Source organism: Acanthopagrus latus, chromosome 8 (genome assembly GCF_904848185.1).
Source record: "Acanthopagrus latus isolate v.2019 chromosome 8, fAcaLat1.1, whole genome shotgun sequence".
Taxonomy (NCBI): Eukaryota; Metazoa; Chordata; class Actinopteri; order Spariformes; family Sparidae; genus Acanthopagrus; species Acanthopagrus latus.
This window is the reverse complement of record NC_051046.1, coordinates 27,024,660-27,047,137: the sequence shown is the minus strand read 5'-3', so window position 1 is coordinate 27,047,137 and position 22,478 is coordinate 27,024,660. Positions and strand designations below refer to the sequence as shown.

General features: G+C 41.8%; 1 protein-coding gene across 1 annotated transcript; it reads right to left on the bottom strand.

Annotated features, from left to right (window-relative positions):
* Positions 1 to 537: 537 nt before the first annotated feature.
* Positions 538 to 22,054, bottom strand: slc38a8a (solute carrier family 38 member 8a). The gene is made up of 10 exons (XM_037108397.1): positions 21,668 to 22,054; positions 17,109 to 17,307; positions 14,965 to 15,121; positions 13,598 to 13,699; positions 12,337 to 12,394; positions 7,386 to 7,500; positions 4,124 to 4,271; positions 3,599 to 3,801; positions 3,470 to 3,521; positions 538 to 1,149 (listed from the first exon to the last, which is right to left on the bottom strand). The coding sequence occupies exons 1-10, from the start codon at positions 21,869 to 21,871 to the stop codon at positions 1,047 to 1,049; spliced, it is 1,341 nt and encodes a 446-aa protein (XP_036964292.1). The 5' UTR covers positions 21,872 to 22,054; the 3' UTR covers positions 538 to 1,046.
* Positions 22,055 to 22,478: the final 424 nt, after the last annotated feature.

Here is a 22,478-nt window from a genome sequence, read left to right as displayed (position 1 = left end):
CATCTGCAGTATGCAGGCCAGCATGAATTTTTGGCTACTCTGCCTCACAATACTCTGCACAGCTGAGGATACATCACATCGACTGAGCTGCAGAGAGAGCAGACAGCTGGCCGTGTTCCAAACACATTCTTTGTCTCTTTACTTCAAACTCTGTATTACACACTGCATTAGATGTATGAACAAGAGGACCAGAGATCAAGGTGAAATAACCTCACAAAGCCCTCACATCATGTTATTAGCATGTAGCACGCACTGTGTGGGAGACACTATTCACTAGAGACTAAAAGTTGGAATATCTCGACTTCCCTGTTGCTTTGATTTTGACCACTCTTTTTCAGAAAGCTGTCTCCTGAATCCCTAAAGTGTCTGTAGATGCAACACTAAATCTCTGGGGTGCCCTTGTAAACATGACGGTTGCCTCTTTAGGTGAGAGTTGGAGGGCATCATTCAGTCGTACTGGTGGCTATGTTGTCCAAACAAGTCAACTCATCTGAGGTTTTACTTCGCACTTCCATCAAAACAGCCACACACTCAACAGAAGGTTTCATATAAAAATTATTTAATTCAGTTATCTTTTCATTACACTGGTAGCATGACTACTTTACACAACATTACAAACTTTTCACATATGAGAAATGTGGGTTGCTGTTTTTTTAAACACACAAAACAAGTCTTACACACACACACACACACACACACACACAAATATACATGTACAGAAATCTATCCCCATCCCTTGTGGCTCCAACCAGCAACCTCTGTCAGCTCAGTCTCATATGGCTCTACAGTAGATACCAACAGGTCCTGTAAATGTTCCCAAGCCGCGCTTCTGTCAAATAATCTCATATGCAGGTTGTCCAAATGATTACAGCTGGTTGTTGAATTACAATGCTGACAACGAATATTGTGTGGAACAGTGATCAAGAACAGGAATGAGGAAATATAAACTGACAAACGTGTTTATAACATCATCAGTTTACAGCGCCCCGTCTTACCCACAGGTACAAGTACAGGTTGAGATCTAGTCAGTGAGGGTGGAGCAGTGGTCAGATCTTTCCAAGGACCTGCATGACGGCGACGGTGGTGCTCTGGCCGAAGATGAAAGCTCCGCAAAGCAGGGTGACCGTTCCCCAAACTGTGAGGATCACTCTGGAGAGGACAGGGTGCAAGTAAAGTTAGGTGTTTGGGTCCCTTTTAAAGGTTAAGTTTGATACAAAATATCTATCTATCTATCTATCTATCTATCTATCTATCTATCTATCTATCTATCTATCTATCTATCTCTCTCTCTCTCTCTCTACATCTCTATCTCTACATCTCTATCTCTATATCTATCATATCTCTCTATATCTCTATCTATCTATATCTATATAGATATATAGATATAAAACTAGTAAATAAACAAGCTGTTCTCAGGGGAAAATAAGGTCCCAGAACACTGTTTGAAGCTAGAACGGTGGCAGGGTCCGCCACATAAAAACAAAGTAAAACAGCATGAAATACAATGGTTTGTTAATTTAGTTTGTTTAGGCAGAAAAAAGAAATTGAAGAACTTTGTCTTTTGATTAAAATTTCTTCCCAACAAGTACATGGCGCACCTTAAATATTTTGTCAAAGTACTTCCCATGGATCTTGCTAACATTTATGAAGTGCGTTTCACGATGTAGCTTTTAAGTAGTGCAAAACATTTTTAAGTCCTATATCTCCCAGCTATAGTTGTAAGCAATGGTGGAGTCATGAACCACTTTATTTACATTTTGGCAAATAACATAGTCAGTCCATCATACACAAAAATGTCATGATTGATTACTGAAAAAATAAGGAGCTCGAGAGGAGTTGAAACTCTACATCATCTCTACTGGCCTTTAAAGGTCACATTTCATCAATCCATCTTGATTATAAAAGGAGGTCTAGGTGATGCATAAATATTGTGAAAATTGTTCAATCCACAAAAAACTGCACACAGCTGGTATTCAGAAACTGTCTCTTTAAAAAGAGCAGTCAGGCTGGTAAAGATTCTCAGTAGACGTTTAACCTCTCTTTCAGGAAGAAGCCTCTTGCATGAGTGGTGAAACTTCAAGAAACTGAAACAAGTCCCAAGTGTGAATACACAAATGGGGAAGGATATTGGACCTTTAACAGAGCAACAATGATTCATCTTTTCAGCATTTTTTCTTTACAAAAAATAAATAAATTATATTTGTGCTGAAATTACCAGCCTAAGAAGAAAACTCAGCAGCAGTGGAAGAGAACTTAATTACAGTGGAGAGAGTAGCACTGGAAAGAAAGTCATGAGGTCAAATCAAAAAGGGTTCATCTCAGTGGGAGCATAAATGTGCTCAGTGAATTCCATGCCAATCTGCCCTGAAGGGTGCACTACAGGGAGCCCATTAACTGTGGAGCACTTAAGTCCTCAAGCAAAGAATAAAATGTGACAAAACATCAGTGATCTGCACATTACAAGTTAATCTTCCAGCTTTAAACTTTCAGCTGCATTTTAAAACAACAACACATGTGCGGACACAGCACACAATCATGTGCATGTAAGACTTCTGTCATGTGTTTGTTACGCAAAGCATCTGGATGGACAGAGGTCAATTTACAGGAAGACTTCATTCTCAGACCACTATTACCAGGGCAGAAAAGACTTTTCTGAGAGTTTATGACCAAGAGTCCATTTAGAAGATGCTGTGCTCTGGATGAGACAGCCATTAGCAGAGCCAAGAGCTTCTGGAGGGGTAAACCGTGGGAGTTGAGAGGAGCACTGACTTTTTAAACTTTTAGGATTTAAAAGTGGATTTATCTTCACACTCCCATCTCAACCTGTCTTGCTACAAGTCATAGAGTTGCTGAAATCCACAGTAATGTACTGTAATTGGCTCTTACGTGGCTGCTGCATTGACGGAACATCTATATTACTTTATCAATGTACAAAGAGGAGATGCGGGAAAACAGAAAAAAAAAAAAAAAGCACTGGAGGACAACAGAAGCATCTGAGGTCTCTGGTAAGTGATGAGTTTGGTCAGAAGCCAACATTAAACTGTACACATACACACACAATCGATGCCTGTGGTTTCTTGTATTTGAATATAAATTAACACAAAGGATCCAGCAATCAAACTCAAACGATTAACGCAAAGTGACTGAACGCAGCTAGTTTGTCAGCCTCAGCCAGCTTGGAGTTTTTAAGCCAGGTTGGTGTGTTACAGTATATTTGGCCACGCTCCTCTTCTTTGCCTAATGTTTGATTGGCCAGGTTAGCTGGCACCGCTAACTTTAAGCCTCATTCTGATAATAGGTGATGCCACAACGGCACTGTATGCTATTCTTAAAGTCAATGGGACAAACTAACACCCACTCAACAGTTCAACTTATTACTTAATTCCGCCTTTGTGTGCAAGTATTATTGTGGGCCCTCAGCCAGACGTTATTTACAATAAATTAACATTTAAATGAAGTTCTGTCTCACCTGGTCTTCAAGGACACTGGCTCAGACTGCATGGCAAACATCAGACAGAGTCCTGTTCAAACACATCATGGGGTTTAAGAGTTGCAACACAAGGGGATAGCAGAGAATGAGTGTATAAACCCGAGTTACCTGGAAAGATAAAGATGAAGAAGGCGCTGATCCCGCCGATGACACTGATGACCTTGCTGATGTCAGGTACAAACATGGCTATGAGCAGTGTCGATATTATCCACAGGACCGTCAGCACGTAGCGGCTGCGGCGTTCAAACGCCACCGTTGCAATGCTGTCACGCCTTCGCCACCAGCTCAAGAGGGGGTCCTGGATCACTGATCTGATGAGCAGGAACGGGTGTGTTTTTGATCCGTTAGTGTGTCTATAAAAAGTCTCTAAGCTCCCAAAAACTTGTCCTTTGTAAAATAAACATTGTGACTAAAGCAGCGAATGTGAGGAGGCCTGAGGTCATGTGCTCTCACTTGATATTATCAAAACAGTCCTGTCTCCACACCAAATTTAATGTAAATACGACTTAATGTGTAACAAACTTGAACTTTAAATCATTCACAGTCATCTGAAATGTTGAGATAAAGTGAAATAGTGACACTGATGGAGGTGTTTTTTTTTTTTTTTTAAGATTCAGCTGAAGTGTCCCTGACCTGCCCAGCAGCAGGATGATGGGATAGATGGTGATGATGGAGATTCCAAACAGCAGCCTGGCGATGAGCATCAGAATGTCATCGCCGGTGTACGACATCAGAATGTCGGCCTTCACATCCTTTCCAAATGTCAGGTACCCATAAACCCCTGCAACAGAGGGAGGAGGATGATATTCCCTTAATCCATCTGTAACAAATACAGTGTGTCTGATGCCAAATGGGACTACTGACATTTCCACTCACAAACAATGGCCAAGTGCGCTGACTCAGCACGTTCATAGTGGCGCGACAAGTTGGAACAACACACCTGTTTGAACATGACTCAGTCATGTATGACAACATGCATGTAACTGTTTATTGGTTGGTTAGATTAACTAAGCTAAATGGATTTTAGTATAGTGGGCCATCTTAAAACATTTATAGTCATGGTCTCCTCACCCCTGTGCAGATGGAAAGTCTGTCGTTCATATAGGTGTACCAAAATGAATTTTCAAATCAATTTGGGGTGTCAGGGGTTCACGACACTTTGATTAGCTTCACAGAGCCATTTAATGACTTTTGTAGTTTTCTTTACATTTTAAAACAAGTCCCCATCTACTTCGGTTATTTAGGAGAAATGCTCCAACCCTGTTTTTCATGTGAAGCTCCAGAAATGTATGGCATGGGGGTGAGCAGATAATGACTTTATGTTTTTGGGTAAAATTCATTCTTTCATTTTCATTCAGCCTTTATTTAAATCCCCCCCCACCCCCCAAAAAAAATCTTTGGGAAGAAGCACTCATTTAAACACAGAGTAGGTGCATAAAATGTGAAAACAGAAACATAATCGCAGAGCGAATAAGGGCAGAAAAAGGCATAACTGGCAGGCAACCATACACAACAGCACATTGTTAACAGTTGCATTCAATTGATGAGTAGTTTGAAAGCAGTCTTAAACTGACCTATAGGTATAACTGTGTCAAATTTAAATGTACATCGTAAAATGTTAGTGTATGGAGCACTAAAACTGAAAGCAGTTTTCCCAAATGTAGTGTTTACTCGGGGAACTTGGAGCATTATATGATCAGTAGAGCATGTTAAATAGTGACTGTGTCCAGTTTAATAAACAGCTGATATATGGCGGCATGTCACCCTTCGATGCTTTTTCAAATAGAACACAATGATGAGTGGAATAACAGTCACCAGTAATGAATCTGAGGGCGGAGCGATGAACTGAGTTCAGTGGAGAAAGAGATAACAGATAACATCACCGTAATCCAGGACAGATAAAGACAGCTTCAGTGATCCGTGTCATGCAGAACATGGGGAAACTGTTCTGTTTCTGTATAAATAACCAATTGTTAGTCTTAGCTTGCTGAGTGTGTTGATATGAAATTTAAATGCAAGTTTCTGATCCAACCATCAAGTCAAGTATTTGATTTAATCAGAAACCCTTTCAGTGCTGTGTCCTGTAGCTGAAACTTGTCCATTAAACATTTCTCAGTGAGTGTTATCAAAAGAGTAAAGTTTCATCCCAACTCCGTGCCAATTGTATACAGTGTTAGTGAACTGATATGGTTATTTCAAGGCCGACACCAATACCAATCAATAATCACAGAATTTACTCAAGTACTGTATTTATGTACAATCTTTAAATACTTTGCTTCAGTATATCCATTATCTGCTACTTAACACATTCACTCCACTACTTTTACTTGATAACTTTAGCTACTTGTTACCTTACAAAATCTGATTATTCAGAGCCGATCTACTATTACTTGTGACATCAGATAGTGTTGTGGACACTGAAACCACAGACTGGTGACCACTATCTATTTTAAATCATCAATCAGACAGACAACTCATTGATACTGATAATAATGGCCCCAATAATCAGCCAGACCAATAATGTGTCTGCCGCCATTATACAGTATATTATTTAGTTTAGTTTATTTAGTTACTATCTGAGTGAACTGTTGATGGAAAAGCTGTATAAACTACATGAGTATGGAGTGTGGATTTGGGACAAATGCTGTGTGAAGCTGCTTATGCTGCATTAAATCACAACTTGAAAATGTCAAACCATCTTCGGTTAGAATCTCCATGTTTATAGGACTGGCAACCAGCTTGACATTTGAGCTTCACCCCCCCTGAGCTTGATGTCAGAGAAAAATGGCTGCCGTGGTCTATAGGGAGGGGGCAGGATGTATTTGTAGCTCAAACTATTTGTATTAGGCGAGTGAATGGAATATTAAGACACAGTTCCAAGCAGCACAGTGGCTTAAAATAAACGTGTAACGTCCTCGTGGTGTGTTACCTGATGTGATGTTTTCCATCGTCTATTTCGGTTATATAAATGAGGAGGACGCACTGCTGATATTGGGTCAGGAGGTTGAAGGTTGGAAGCTAGGAAAATCTGACCTCTGACTGACTGGAGTACAACATTAGGCTCAGCTTTCATTTGAGCTAAGTGCAAACATGAGCATGCCAACAACGCCAAAGAAAATATTCATGTTGGTTGTTGGTTTGCCCAGTCATTACATTTAAAATGCTTTCATCATAGAAGGCCATTTCATATCCTTAAATGAATTGCCTGGAAAAATGCTCACACAGACTAATAATATACCACCTACAGCTGCAGTCTGGCATGAGCTGATATTCAAGAGAATACCAATGGATGAATCTTAACATAATGATGACTTCTTTAGCTATTTTAATCAAAGACTTCCCAAAAATATAATCAAGGAATGACAGATTACAATGAGGAAACTTGATACAACAAAGTTTTAAATCCGATGATGGGCGCTGGATGAAAAGTTACTGGATCAAAAAAGTTATTGTACTTCATCCTGAGGGGGATCTGAATGTCCAGATTTTATGAGAACTCATTCTATAGGTCACATTTCAACCAGCCAAAATGTCAGCCTCCAGGTGGCGCTGGAGGAAATGTCAGGGGATCAGCAGGAAAGTAATTACGATTCAGTGTCTGGAGACCTTGAATATCTACAGAAAATGTCCCTCCATATATAGAGAAGCACACATACACTAGATGCTGAGGTATTTCAGTTTGAACTGAAGCAGTGGACCAGACACACCAGAGGATCTAACAAAACCGCCTGTGACCTCCAAAGTATGCTGCTCAAACCTCTGGAGGAGTCTTCTCTGAAACAAAACCACTTAAAAAAGAAATGCTTTTTTCCCCCCCTGATGTTTCCTCTGCTGCTCATACTGCACTGGAGATGTACAGAGAGATAGTAGGTGTATTATAAGGAGGAAGAACCACCTGTGAGCGTGTAGATGACGAGACAGATGATCATGGAGACCAATGAGATGAAGACCCAGTGGGAGAGCCGCTGGTTCTCCATGCTGCTGTAGATGGCGATGGACGCCTCGTGGCACTGGAACAAACAAACACACGGACAAGAATTAAAACTGAAACATCCAAGAGTGTGCACTCAGTGCAGAGAATGAAGACTTCTCTGGTGAAGGCGAGGAGACGAAATACAGATCTGACGGGTGAGCGGGGACAGGTGTTGGGCGGACAGATTGCCTCTCTAGCCGCCAACCTTGGATTTTTCTCATCAGTTTGGAGCTCACAGAGGAGGCTGAGGTTCCAAAAGGTCTTATTATCTCTGATCTCTGTGCCGCGTGTGATGTACTGAGAGGAGATGGGGAATTAAATGAAGGCTTCGGGCTGCGACCGGCACAATGGGTCGAGCTAAACCATCACAGAGGTCAGGATACAGACTCTTGTCCCCTCTTGATCCCAGCTGCCATCGCCTGGTTATAAAATGTAGCGTCCCTGTTCCTGCCCCCACCTCCTCCTCCTCCTCCTCTCCGGATCTCATCAGCTTCCTTTTCAACCCTTCACAGTGCAATCACTCACCCTAAGGGAGCGTGTCCCTCAGTGTGTTTGTGTGAGAGGACATGCATCAGTCCTCTCTCACTTTCCCCTCCTTTTATTAGATCCCGCCAGCATCCCTCAGGGGTTACCTTGGCAACTTGGGAAGTTACACATCAGTCTGTCCTGCTTTAGACTGACAGAATGATTTCTTTCCCGTAGCCTACCCCTGCTATTAAATATGAAAAGCTCACTCTGCAGAGTTCCTGTGGAGCCCAGCAGCTCCGGGCGGCACCAGCCCGCTGACCTTTACACTGCACTGAAACACTCTCCCGAGAAAGTCTAGATCCTGGAAATTACCGAAATAATAAAACACACCCTGCATCACTTCAACACCTGGCACTGTTTTGAAGGCAGAAATACACCGAAGCAAAATTCCAATAATAATTTTCTCAGTTGCCTCTGACATTTGCATAGTCTCACTATGCAGATTAGTCTGCTTTCATATGTCAAGCTTTGAGATGTTTCAGAGTAAATGAACATACTTGTGCTTGTGGTGCTCACAACTTTCCACAGCAGTGCTTGGGTCATTTTCTTCTGTAGAAAGTAGCTCCAGTGGAAACGGTTTACACTCAGGTATGCATTAAAGTATTAAAGCATAGACATGGATATATTTCTTTAGCTCACAGCTCCTGCTGTGTGTATTTCAGCATGCAACACTGACCCTTTTGAGCACAGCCAATGGCTGAAGGTCACTGCAAGTCCCAAGTTTATCATGACAGACTGACATATTCACATCTCAGTGGAAGTGAGATGAGACGATACATACCACAGTGAAGCTACAGCCAGTAGGTAAGTAGCTTAGCTAAGCAGCTAGCAGCTAGCCTGCTTCTGTTCAACAGGTAACAAAAGCTACATGCCGGCAGCTCACTTCACCGCTTAGATCTTCGGCCACGGGCTCCTGTCATGTGCGAACCAGCAACTTAATTAATGAGGTTAAGATAAATAAATGGAGAGTGGTTCTTTACCAACTACACATAATCAAACTATTAGCATTTACTAAGTGACATGTCATCTTTCCCATGGTACATACAGCAAGTGAAGTGGCCAGCAGCAGAGCTTGTTGGATCATCTAACAATGTCTGAAAAACCCTCTACATGAACTTCTCAGACATCAGAACTGGGGATCTGCATCTGACTATTTTTGCAGCTTTTAGAATAAAAAACAAACAACCCAGGGAACATCTTATTTATGCCCCTAATAAGTAAAGACACCTGTTCTCTATGAGTGCCAAAGTTTTGCTGTCATATTCTCATATTGTTCAAGTTTTCGAGAACTGTGTCCTATTTTTTTCATTAACATTATGAAACAGACAATCCATCGATCAAATCCACAAAAAAAAAAAAACTTGAAAACTTGGGTTCTGTGTCAGTGTGAATGTATATTGTGTTTAGTGTTCCACCTAGGATTAAGTTGTAGCAGCCGTGTGTTCTTTTTTGTGTGCGTTTGCAAAGTGCACCGTCGGGGAGGTTTCTATGCGTCTGCTGGCAGCACAGTGACTGTAAGTACTTATGAGGTGAGACGAGCCAGTCTTTTAAAACTCATCTGAAAATTTCAATCTGTGCAGGTGAAAATCAAATATCACCTTTGGAGGGGAAAATTACATTAAATTTCCTCTAGAGCGATTTGAAGGAGACACCAAATGTAGAGGTGTGACTCAAACACCCTGCCAGGTACGAAAAACTAGATGGTACTGCACACACCGGTACTCTGGTTTACAGTTACTGGTGAGGCAAATCATATTTTTTCAGGGTGGTGGGTCATGGATGAAGAAAACCGTCAGATCATGTGGAACACATACGGTCTTTACATCAACATGGATCAACCATATGTTGTTTTATTCACAGATTATTGTTTACTTGTATTTTCCCAACAAATGACTGCATTTGCTGTAGCATTACTGTCCTTTAGAGTCTGTCCTTTTATGGACCCACTCTAGTTTGCATATCAACCTGGCTTTGGAGTGGATGACGCCATCATCTTCCTCCTGGACAGATCACTGTCTCACCTAGAGAAGGCTGGAAGCAATGTGAGGATCATGGTCTTTGATTTCTCCAGTGCTTGGAACACTATACAGCCTGCACTTCTGGGGGACAAGCTGGAGCTCACAGGACTGAACCAACACCTCACATCCTGGATCCTTGACTACCTCACAAACCAGCCACAGTATGTGAGGACTCAGAACTGTGTGTCAGACACAGCTGCAGTACAGGGGCCCAACAGGGAACAGTCCTGGATCCTTTCCTGTTCACCCTGTACACTGCAAACTTCTCCCATCAATCACCTCACAGCCATCTACATAAGTCCTCTGACGACTCTATCGCCGGCCTCATCAGGGACGGAGACGACAGAGCCTACTGAGAGCTCATTAAGGACTTTGTGGACTGGTGCCAGTGGAACCAACTCCAGCTCAATGCCCAGAGGACCAAAGAGCTAGTGGTGGATTTCTGCAGATACAGACAACCCTGCACACACCAGGGGACGGACATTGAGATGGTGACATCTTACAAGTACAATGGACTGGACTGATCACACTGCAGCATCATATAAGAAAGGTCAGAGCAGACTCCATCTGATGAGGAAGCTCAGGTCCTTTGGGGTGCAGGGGGCACTCCTTACTACTGTCTATGACTCTGTGGTGGCATCAACCATTTTCTATGAAGTAGTCTGCTGGAGCAGCAGCATCTCAGCAGCAGACAGGAGGAGACTTGATGAACTTATCAAGAAGGCCAGCTGCATCCTGGACTGATACACTGCAAGTGTGTGAAGGAGAGGTATCACTGGTCCGTCCTCCCTGCTGCTGTCAGACTCTACAACCAGCACTGCTCCCAGCAGTATACACAACTCAATTCTCAATTTCAGTTTGCAGTATCTGGTCAATTTTTATAAATACCCATATTTATTATTATTTGTGCATAGCAATTCACTGCCACACTTTACAACTGCATGTTAATTTTGTACAAAATTGTCTTCATATGTATATAGGAGTCTATTCAATTTCCTACCTTTTAATTATACTGTTGATTTTTTTACTATTATTGTTCTTTTAAAGTACTACTGTCCTTTGGCTGCTTTGGCAGACAAACTTCCTCATTTATGGGACAATAAAGGAATACTGATTCTGATTATTCTGCTGGAATGATTCGGCGTTCAGCATTGCTTACTTCAATTTACCTGAAGTTGTAGTGCTGACTCGTGTGTGTGAATTGGTCTGGATATGAAGAGTCAGTAGCGTGAAATACATTTAACTTTAGTCTCCAGCGGCTGCTGCTGCCATTTGTATACAGGGGAAACACTGGTTCCATTCCACTAATTTCTCTAAACAGATATCTGTATATGAATGCAGAATCAATTTGTTATTTTTCGGTTATGACTGACTTAGAATAGATGATAAAAGTATGTTGTAAGAAATGATTCTCAACAAGGATTAACCCGAGCCAGGGCATAAAACAATTATAGTAATCATATCACGGTATCAGTCGATACCCAGAGCCCAGGTCTCAGAATTAGTAACGGGAAGGAAAAATGGTATCTGAACATCTCTAGTAAGAAGTCAGTGCAGAGAGCAGAAGATGCAAACACACTGGCCAAAATGTAATCTCAGAATCCCATCAGCCCGGATGACAATTTAGCTTTTTATCATGTTTTTTTTTTTTTTTAAATAATTTGTATTCAAATGCATATCTGTTCATATAGATTAACCAAAATGTCATCTCCATCTGCATTCACGCATCTCATGTTGCTAATCAGACTGTAAACCGTGATCGGGGCACAGAAAAGAAGCCTTGGCCTGGATATCTGCCAGCTCGGCTGCAGCATCAACAGACAACACCGTCATCAGACCTCGGTTGATGGATTCTGATGCGTTCAGGTGTTGTCATTGTGCAAACCAATTATTTTCTAGCATATTCAGGCCATAACTAAGAAATTAAAATGATCTCTCTGCCCACAAGTTGGCTACCATAGACTCCACCACTGATATATGTTTCCTTTTTAAAATTCAGCTTTTCATTGTTTTGATCACTGCAAATGAAAATCCATTGTTCATTGTTTTGGGGCGAAGGCAGACAAATACCGTAAACGACAAACTACCAGCAAGGCTTGATACTTTGCGTTGAGAAAAATCTGTAACTTGATATGTAATCGCATTTTAATGTAGCCTCATGCACGTCTTTGCAGTTTTCCCCGTTGTAAAGCATGCATACATGCATACATAATTCCCACACATGGCTGCACTCAGTGGCCTCCAGCCTTACCACATCATGATGTTCCTAACACATGTTAAAGTCTCAAAGGGTCCTTCATGAACACATTTAAAATGGTTGCACTCACTTGGAAACCAAAGCAGATGGTCGGGATGACGCTGAACATGGAGGCCCAGGAGCTGATCCTGCACACAGACGGGGCGAGACGCGAGAGTCATTCTCTTAAGTTCACAAATGCCACGAGAAGAAGAAGACACAAGCCATTATTAGGGCGCCATTCATAATGCCGTGTCATTTAGAGACACCTCGCCACAGAGTTCATCCGTCAGTCACAGGCGCACCGCTGACAGGAGCAGCCAGGGTAAACCAATGAGCTAGACAGAGTGTCTAAACAGAGACACAGGTTCAAGGAGAGGAGCGAGCACGGTGGTTTGATCTACTTCGTCTGTCCCGGTGGCCTGGATTGAAAGGAGATTTATGAATAAGACCCATGACAGTAATATTTCCTGGAAGCAACACCAGAACACACACTTGCTCTGGTGATGAAGCGTATTTAGAACACAGGAAAGAGAGCTTCAGAGACAAAACTTTACTTTTCAAAAAGATGCAAAGAAAACCCATTAAACATTTTGTTGTAATAATTTCCTGTTTTTTCCTTTCCACCAAAGTTGCTGAAGCTTGAAGGCAAATTATACACTTTGCTGCAGTCATGCAGACAAGAGTAAATATGGACTGCTGAGCATCTATTACAGAAACTAGTTTGGTAATAGAATTGTCAGCTCCAGACTCTGTCTAAAAGAATAGTCTGACATTAAGGGATTTAAAGTTAATTGCTTTTTGGCCAAGAATTAAAAGATCGAGGTCACTCTTATGCGTTTGTATAATATGGACCTACAGCAAGCACACAGTTAGCTTAGCTTAAAAGGGGGGTAAAACAGCTAGTTTGGCTCTGTCCAAAGATAACAAAGTCCCCCTACCAGCTTGTCTAAAGCCCACCAATTAAGAGGTGAGAACCATAACATAAAGAGTAAAAGACTGTAGCTGGTATTTAGCCAGCTTTGCCCACCTAATACCAGTATTTATGCTTAACTAACCATCTCCTGGCTGTAGCTTTAAACTGCAGGTAACGGACAAATAATCCTAATAACTTCATTTTACTCTCCGCAAAAAAGAAAAAAAACAAATAAGTGCAGTTCTAGAATTTTCAGGAGGACAATATGGTATTCCAGATGGAACACATCAGTCTGCACCTAAACACATCTACTCTCAACACTAATTTGAGTTCACCAGCCATCATGACCAGTGGAGCAGACGGATTGTTTGGAGCCCTGAATCCCATAATTTGTCCACTCCAACACACACACACACACACACACACACACACATACCCACTGCTGTAGAGAGGGGCGATGTGAACTAGAACCGGAGCCGTGTGGTATTTGATGATGATGGCGATGGTCAGGTAGGTCGCAGCCAGAGTGCCTAGAACACTGAGAGGACAGAGACAAAACGCCTGGTTCACACAGGAGTCAGACAAAGGCTGACACGGTTAAGTCAAAGTGCAACGGATGAGTGCATTACTGGAAAATGACCACAGCAGTCAGTTATCCATGTACATGTGCATGACTACAGTTAAGGTGTGTTGTATTTTGTGCACCATGTGTACAGTATGTCTATGGACAAATAGTGGCATCCTCAGTATTAACTAAATGTGTGTTAAAACTACATACCATATTCTAGATATAGATTTCAAGGTCAAAGTTCTACACAAGTTTTTAGAGGTTGCAATGGTCATTTCACCCTGAAGTAAGAGGAGAAACAACTTATTGACCATATGGCAAGATATTTGGGTCAGCCCTACCCCTCCATTTTGTGCCTTCACGCTTAGGGTTAAGGTGTCCTGATTTATGTTGGGATAACAGGGGTAGAAAGAAGTGTTGGAAGGAATACATGGCCCTCCAAATGAAGATTTATTTAGAAGCACACTGAACTCGTTTCAATGCATTACGGTCGTTTCCCTTAAAAAAGAAAAAAGAAAAAGCATAAAACAAGTCCTTTATTTTAACATATTGCAATGTTGCCAGTAACAGTAGCGACGGGGAAAAAGGACGAGCCAGTTTGGTCAGACGTGGCCTGAAGTTGCATTAATTAAAAGTTATTTTGGGTTTAAGGGTTTGTCCTCAGGGGAGTATGAATATCTATGTTTACAAGTATATACACTTATGTTGCTCAATAGTGATAGAATATTAGTTTCTATTTTGTGGAAATCTGACCATTACCTGATGAGCTACCTTGTTCTGCATTGAATGGTTGATTAAGAGCATATCTGAGCAGAAGGTGGAGCTACAGAAAAGCGGCCACCAAAATTAATAGGAATGAGACTGTGGTAACTATGGCTGCATCTGCATGTCCAGACTTCAACACTCTTGCAGACTGAGTCCACACGGGCAATCAACCCGACTTTCTGCAGACTTTCAATGTCCACTTGAGGTGCAGACTTGGCTGGACCTCACTTTAATCGACAATTTGTTGTAATACGGACTTGATGGTGCAGTTTTTCCAAATGCAGGTTGAACAACAACATTCATAATGAATGAGTAAATCAATCAATTGACTAAAACATTACTCGACATACATACCACAACTGATACAGGGAAACACCAACTGCTTCTGTGCTGCTATACTGCACTTCTAAACCATGTGTGTGGACACACAAAGGGTATGCGAGCATGTACTTCAACATGTGACATCTGACCTGATGTATTTCTGAATGCTGATCTCTTTGGGGATGGACAGCGGCAGAATGAGGAGGATGCAGAGCAGCAGAAGGGCGAAGCGCTGGTCTGTGTAGAAGTGGTACGGCATCTCTGACTCGGACAAACCAGTTACCAGCTCATAGAGGGAACCGCACACTGACAGGTAAACAAGAAAAAACATACACATACATGACATGCAGGCACAGAGTACAAACTAACAATAGGAGGCATAGAAAAGGCTGTAGAAAAATAGATTTTGGATGTAAACTGTGTCTGTCCAAGAGACAAGAAGTCAGTCTGCAACTGACGTGGACTGGGGGAAAGAAAAAAAAAAGGGGGAAAAATACTTCAGACCATATTCATGTCAGCCTCTCCATCTTTGTATCAGACGTTTGTGGCTGTTTTACCACAGTCTGACCCATTAGGTTAAACTGAATGGAACAAACCAGAACTACATCTGCCCTTTAACTGAGAGGAGGAAAAAGCCAAACGAGGTCAAAGGATTCATCCACTCTAACATAAGTGGAATAAAATGATCCTTATCAACCAGAAAAAAAAGAGTCGAGTTGGTTCTTAGTAAAAAATAAACAGAAAACAAAACAAAACAAAAAAACACAACTAGAGATTACGAGTCAAGTTTAAGTTCCAAAGAGGTCACATAATTTTTTCCAAAAACGTGAGCTGGAATTTGTGGCATTAACCTTGTGCACACATAAAAGCTGCCACAAGTGTGCTGGGAGCAAAGAAGATCAACTTAAATGCCAGAGATAGCAGGCAAGCCTATCAGTTGCAGAACATTATTCCAAAGCACCATGGGAAGTGGTAGTGGTGGAAGTGGCAGGCAACTGGAGCAGGGCTGCCAACACAGACCCAGGGACATGGAGCAGCATCGAGGAACAATGTCAGGAGACAACTTGGTTGCGACAGAGAACCATAGACAAGGGTCGACATGGCCACTGACAGAATCAGAGGCGGGAGTTTGCCGGACCAGTATCCCTATCATCTCGGGATTACTCCATTTCCAAGGTGCAACCTGCTGGTATGCGCACTAGTTTCGTGGGTCTCATGCAGCAGAGCATGAAAAACAGGCAATCGAGAAGATAATGAATGTGTGTAAAGTAGACAAGCAACGCGTCCACGTCATTTTATGCAACAACGTAAGGAATATGAAAAAAGCAGTGGATGATGTGGAGGTACCGAGCGTGGGCTACGTCTCATACACACTTAAGCTGGCTGTACTCAAGAGTCTGTTGTCTAAGTGCATGTCACAGACTAACCTGCTAATGCAAGGAACGTGGTAGGCCAATGTTGCAATAGCATATGCAGAATAAGAAAGACCCATATCAAGTATTTACTTTGTTTCATCAAAACAAAAATGCCTATTAAGAAAGAGCTTGAATGCAGACACTTTTCTTCTTACAGCAGCTGTATTGTCATCAAAAATATTTCGTTAAGGCGAAGTATCCGGATCGGGATTCGGTATTGGCAGATACTAAATATTAAAGGACTCGGATGGAAGATGGAATGGGCAGGAGGTCAGCAGGCTGGTGGCTTGGTCCATTCGGGACAGGGAGGCTGCAGGCTCACCAACCTAAGACTAATCAAACAAGGCAGAGATGCTGACTGGAAGCTGGGAACCATATGCCATGTGCTGAGATCTGGGCTGGTAGCTCGAAACCTGGGGCTTAGGCTTGTAGGCTTGGATCATAACCTCACACTCCAAAGACTGCAAACTGCCATCAGCCTTGTGGTCAGAGCTGGGTTTTCTCTCGGAAGAAATGGAAACAATTTTGGAGTCATTATCACAGTAATGTGTGGATGAAAGGCTGGAGACCACATGCAAACTCAACAGACGACTCGACAAAGAATTAATATATAAACTAAAGCAACGAGGGAATGAGGTGCAGGTGAGGCGAGGTGGAAGCGCAGCTGAGGAGAATGATGTGAAGAACAAAAGAGCAGGGAAGAAGGTGATAGGCTGGGAAAGAACAATAGGAAAAGGGCAGGGCAACTAAGCTGATGCAGGGCAGATGTGGATGGAACAGCAGGCTGGGCATGAACACAGGAGGGCAACAGCAGAGGACAACACAAAACCCAGGAAGCACAAAAATAGACAGAAATGATAAATCCATGGCAAACTCACACTTCTCCAGCTGGTCATCGACTATAACCAGAAAGGCCACAGAGATCATGAAGAGGTTGAAGACGAAGCAGATCTCGCACAGCTGACCGATGGCTGGCCCGCACACCTCCTTCACCACCGCCTGGTAGGTGCACTGGCCGCTGATGGACGAAGAGTAGCCCAGGATGATCAGTCCACTGACCAGGAACACAAGGGACACCTGAGTGGACAAAGGAAAGGCAAATGATGAATTTGAACAACATTTGATATGACGATATCCAAAATATATGTATCAAGGCATAGAAAATTGGAATAGAATACAGATGAATTGAAAGGGCTGGCTCTTATTTTCAACAACCGCCATAACGTTATATCAAAAGGGGAGAGGACGGCCATTTGTGACCATCCTAAACTTTCCAGTCAAACCTTTTAAACTTTTACACAATGCCAAGTAATTACCTTCATACCTCAGGAGGTTACCAGTCCATCCCTGCTACAGATCAGGATAAATGTCGGTTTCTTCTGGGATAAAATGCTGATAAGGCATACTGACTCACTGAACTCTTATCAGAGGTGTGACAGATAAAAGCGTCACCTCAAAAAATAACAGTTCCACAACCTAAACAGAGAGGATGAAACACCAGAGGGGAGGCATCCATCAGGGTTATTGATCCCTGCTGAACAGCTAGAAGGTCAAAGTCTGGACTTAGTCATTACAACATGGACATACAAATGACAGCAATTATGCTAATAAGGTCTATAAGGGGAAAACACCTAGGAGTGACTTGGCAGGAGTGTCAAAAGAGCAAGCTCAGACACAAATTACAAAAGGTCCACGGTCCAATTAAGCTCTAAAGTTACCATCAAGTGTGCGGTCAAATATTTGGAATCATTGCCTTGTAATTGGGAGGCCGGGCAAAATTGAGAAGCACAGAAAAAAACAAAAAAAAATCAGATTCAGGTCTTTGACCTCATTTAGCACCAATTACACTATCCAGAGAATGTTTTTGGAGATTATAGGAGTAAAAACACTTCAGAGCCATTTAATAGTGCACAATGAGCTAAATGTTTACTGGCATCAGTGAAGATGGTGCGACGCCAACCTTTAATGCTGATATTGAGTAAATGTCTGAATATAAAGCACATTTCTCTCGACAATGAGCAGTGCAGGGCATCATCGCAAATCAAGACTTGATCCAACAGAGGAGTAATTTCAGTGGAGAGTGGTGTGTGTCTGTGTGTACTGGAGGGTCAACGAGCCGACATCTTGGGTGGGACCCCATTTTCTCATTTAATCAAATCGTATTTTTAGTACCAGTTAATCAAGCTGTTATTTTCTTTTAATTGTGAAGTTCACAAAGCCCATGTGTGCATGGTGGATCAGATTTAGGGCTCAGGGTTAAAAAATAAATAAATAAAAAATAAAACACATAGTGATTATTTTGTCAGCTATTGCAATGAGCCAACATTTTAAATGGCAATAGTCATTTTTCTTTTCATGTTCACAAAAATGCACATGAAGTGACATTTCCTAGATCTGTATCAAACAAGCATGTCACATGGAAAGTATGATTTGTAGGCTGGGACATCTCTGTAGCACCACAATGCTTTAATTATAATTGCTTGCAAGGTCAGAAGTATTCGATTTAAAAGACTATGAAATACTGCCAATTAGCAATCCATTATAGATCCTTTTCACAGCAGACATGTTGACTTGTCAAAGCCAGACAAGTGCCGCTGTCATTTCTAATGATGGCTTCATTCCATTTAGTTCAGCTTGCTCCAGGGCTCTGGTGTCGTTAATACTCACTCACTCGCTGATGTGACTTAACTGGATAATTAATGGTTTACAGCCATCGTTAACATTACTGGTCACACCTATGTGGTTCCTGCTTTGACGAGCCAAAATGTCTGCCATGATAAAGGTCTATGGTGTGAAAGGGATGATTTACAGGGACAATGTATATAAAAAACACGGGATGCAATGTATTCATATTTCAGTTTTTATAGCCGTTATTGTTGTAGCTTCTGTACATCTACATGCACCTGTGAAGCTGTGTTTAGCTTCTTAGCCTATGTAGGCTAACTGCTTTGGTTTCACAGTGCACTGATTCAGTGGTTCAGTTTCACCTTTCTTATGCGACTACATGAAGAGATTTGTATCGAGCAAAAAAGCTCTAATAAACCTACAGTTCAAACTAAAAATCATGCAGACAAAGTTAGCAACTTAGCTAGTCAGGATTTTTTTCAGGGGTATGTGAAGACTAAAATAAAAGTTAAATCGAGTAAATTACTGGACTTAATTCTTGTGGGGTAGCTGGAGACATAAAAATAAACAAATACTAATGTAGCTACATGCACTCAGGCCACTGTACAGTAACTTTTTTCACTATGTACCACCTCCGAAAATATTAGGCTCATTAAGTATCACTATTATGACTGATGTCGAGTCACTGTTTATGTGCCGTTTGCTGCTAACATTAAGAGGTACCATGAACACCTCAGTAGCCACTAGCATTTGTGGTCAGTTCATTGTTGTTAGCTTCAGTTTCAACAGGGCTGCTCAAATAATTCTCAAAATATTGCAGGAAGGACAAAACACATTTGAAAATTTTGTTTGAGAAATTTCAAATTTTGTGCAATTTATTGCATTATGTTTTAAAATTAACTTATTTCAAGAGCCCGACCGATAAAGGATTTTTAAGGCCGATACAGATACAAATATTTGGTGATTTAAAAAGCCGATATTCCCAAGTTTATTTATTCATTCATATATACACACACACACACATACATATATACACACACAAACACACACACATATACACACACACACACACATACACACACACACACACACACACATATACACACACACACACACACACATATACACACACACACACACACACACACACATATATATACACACACACACATATATATACACACACACACACACATATATATACACACACACACACACACACACATATATATATATATTTTTTTTTATGCAGAAACGCGTAACAAAACATAAATGGATTTCTGTGATATTAGTTATTTGTAGTTATTTGAGTCCTCACAATAATATGATAATGCAGTTTAAAAATAAACTTTCTTTTCTTAAATATTCACTTATCAGCTATTATAAATGCAGATACCGATAGTTTGGAAAATGCCTAATATCGGCAGATAACATCAGCCAATAATATCGGCCCGCCGATAAATCGGTCAGGTTCTATTGCCAAAAAGTTAGTCATTTAAACAATTTTATAACCGTGTGAGTGGCTCTGACTCTGTCAGCTTGTTTTACTATTTTTTCTACCCCCCAGAGGCAAAAAATGATAAATATGGAATTCATTATTAAATAAAAAAAAAAGTATTATTACCTATCAAATTAAATATCTAATTCATCATTTGTGTCAAAGCTCAGTATGCCTACTAAGTTTCGACTGACAAAAACTCAAGATTATATCCACGTGTCTAATTTTACAAGCAGCTTTGAAATTAGAGGACTTAATTAAATTACAGGAGTGTGTAAACAATAGCCTGCCAGCAGGGAGACGTGACAACCACACTGACACAACACAGAGGACACGGACAGTTTACATTTAAACACATTCAAGCCTTACTTTGTAAAAAGATGTGCACGGAGACAAAAGATGAGGAAGTGGCAGCAAAGATGCCGAAACACTGAGCTGATTTTTTTTTCCTAACAGACTGGACGGGAACTGAAATATTAATGGAACCCCTCTGTTCAGAACCTCCGGGTGACATCCAGTAAATGTAAGAAAGAAGGAGCACCGGGGCAGGCAGGGACACCAGGTGGAGAAAAAAAAAAAAAAAAAAAGAAGCAATGATTCATATTTTTCCTTCCCAACATTTGGACAGTGATTTCATCTAGAGACTTACAGAAAAAGTACTACAACAGGAATGTGATTGACCTTCTCCATTCCACTCAAAACTGGAGTGCACAGGTTTACACACAGTAACTCCCACCGACCACATGGGCGAAAGCCAATGCAAAAAAGAAATATGCTGGGATTTGTTTGGAGTCTGGGAACTTCTTCCACATGACTGCGAGAGAGATTCAAGTGAGTTGACAGGGTCAAAGTGATGCCCGGCTGGAGGACAAGGTTGTGCACAGTAAATTCTAGTTTCAGATGAATTGCTAATTAATTATCCACAAAACGATTTCAAAATTGTGGAGCAGTGTGAGTGACAGACTGGAGAAAACTGTCGAGCCAGAGAGGGAAAGCCACGCCGATAAGGATAAAGTGAGTCTAAAAAGGTGCTCAGGTCAAATCTAACGTGGCCTCTCCGGTCAGCTGGAACTGATCACAATCTCCCTAATTGATCTCAGCGGACCTCAGCCCTCGGCGGATAAGATGCACCCCTGCAACAAACTTCCAGACACGTATGGAAAAAAAAAAGTTATTTTCAATCTTAGATATATAACCTTTAAAACGGTTTAGTTGAATCAACTTGTGAGATCTCTGCCAGAAGCCTGCAAATACGCAGTGAAGGAACATCTTAAAATCTGATTCCTACAGATTTGATAGAAAGCAAATGCCCACCAGCTCCACGGTCAATGCGCTGCGGATGCCCCCGGCTCTCTCGAAGGCCCAGGGGAAGTTGAGGAGGCCGGCGCCCAGGGCGGATTTCAGCATGATGAAAATGGCCCCCAGGGATCCGAGCCGAGGCCCGGCGGTCACGTCCAGCGGGGGCTTGGCTGAGGCTGAGGCCAGCAGGCTGATACTCTCTCTGGCTAACTCCTCCATGCTCGGACCGGCGGTTCACACTGATGCACGCGCTCGCTGACGCTACGCTACGTACCGTACACAGAGCCACGCGGGCCGCCGCTCTGCTCGGAAGCACCTCGAGGGGCACGACACCGCGCTGCGCTGTGTGGGCCGGGCCGCTCACTGAGCAAGGTGAGCCGGGCGGAGGGAGGAGGGAGGGGAGGGGAGGGGCGGTGAGGGCCTGATGGAGGGCTGCTGCTGCTGCCGCTGCCTTCAGGTGCTGCTCGGAAACTGTACAGAACCCTTCAGAGGGAATCTCAGAGGACTTTTTTTGGTGTTTTTTTGTTTTGTTTTGTTTTGTTTTTTTAAATGAAATTTTTAACGAGAATAAGAGCAGTGCCACAGGAAGATGAAGTGAAATGTGTCACACTTCAAAAGCTTCTATGACGGTCGTTTGAATGAATACTGCTTCAACCCTACTATAACTTAAAAACAACTCTCCTTGTCATGACAAAATTAACAAGCTTATATGTCCAACAGGAATAAAATGCAACATAAGTTCTCAAACCAGTCCTGATTAAATCAACATCAAATATAATCATTTCTCAGCCCACTTACAATTTATTAATGTACTGTACTTATTTGT

Excerpts from the sequence above, each read along its gene's own strand:
- slc38a8a (XM_037108397.1), bottom strand. The coding sequence starts at position 21,871 with ATGGAGGAGTTAGCCAGAGAGAGTATCAGCCTGCTGGCCTCAGCCTCA. Across the intron at positions 15,122-17,108 it reads CGATGACCAGCTGGAGAAGT|TGTGCGGTTCCCTCTATGAG; the intron begins GTGAGTTTGCCA and ends TTTACCTGTCAG. Across the intron at positions 12,395-13,597 it reads GCCCCTCTCTACAGCAGTGG|GATCAGCTCCTGGGCCTCCA; the intron begins GTATGTGTGTGT and ends GTCTGTGTGCAG.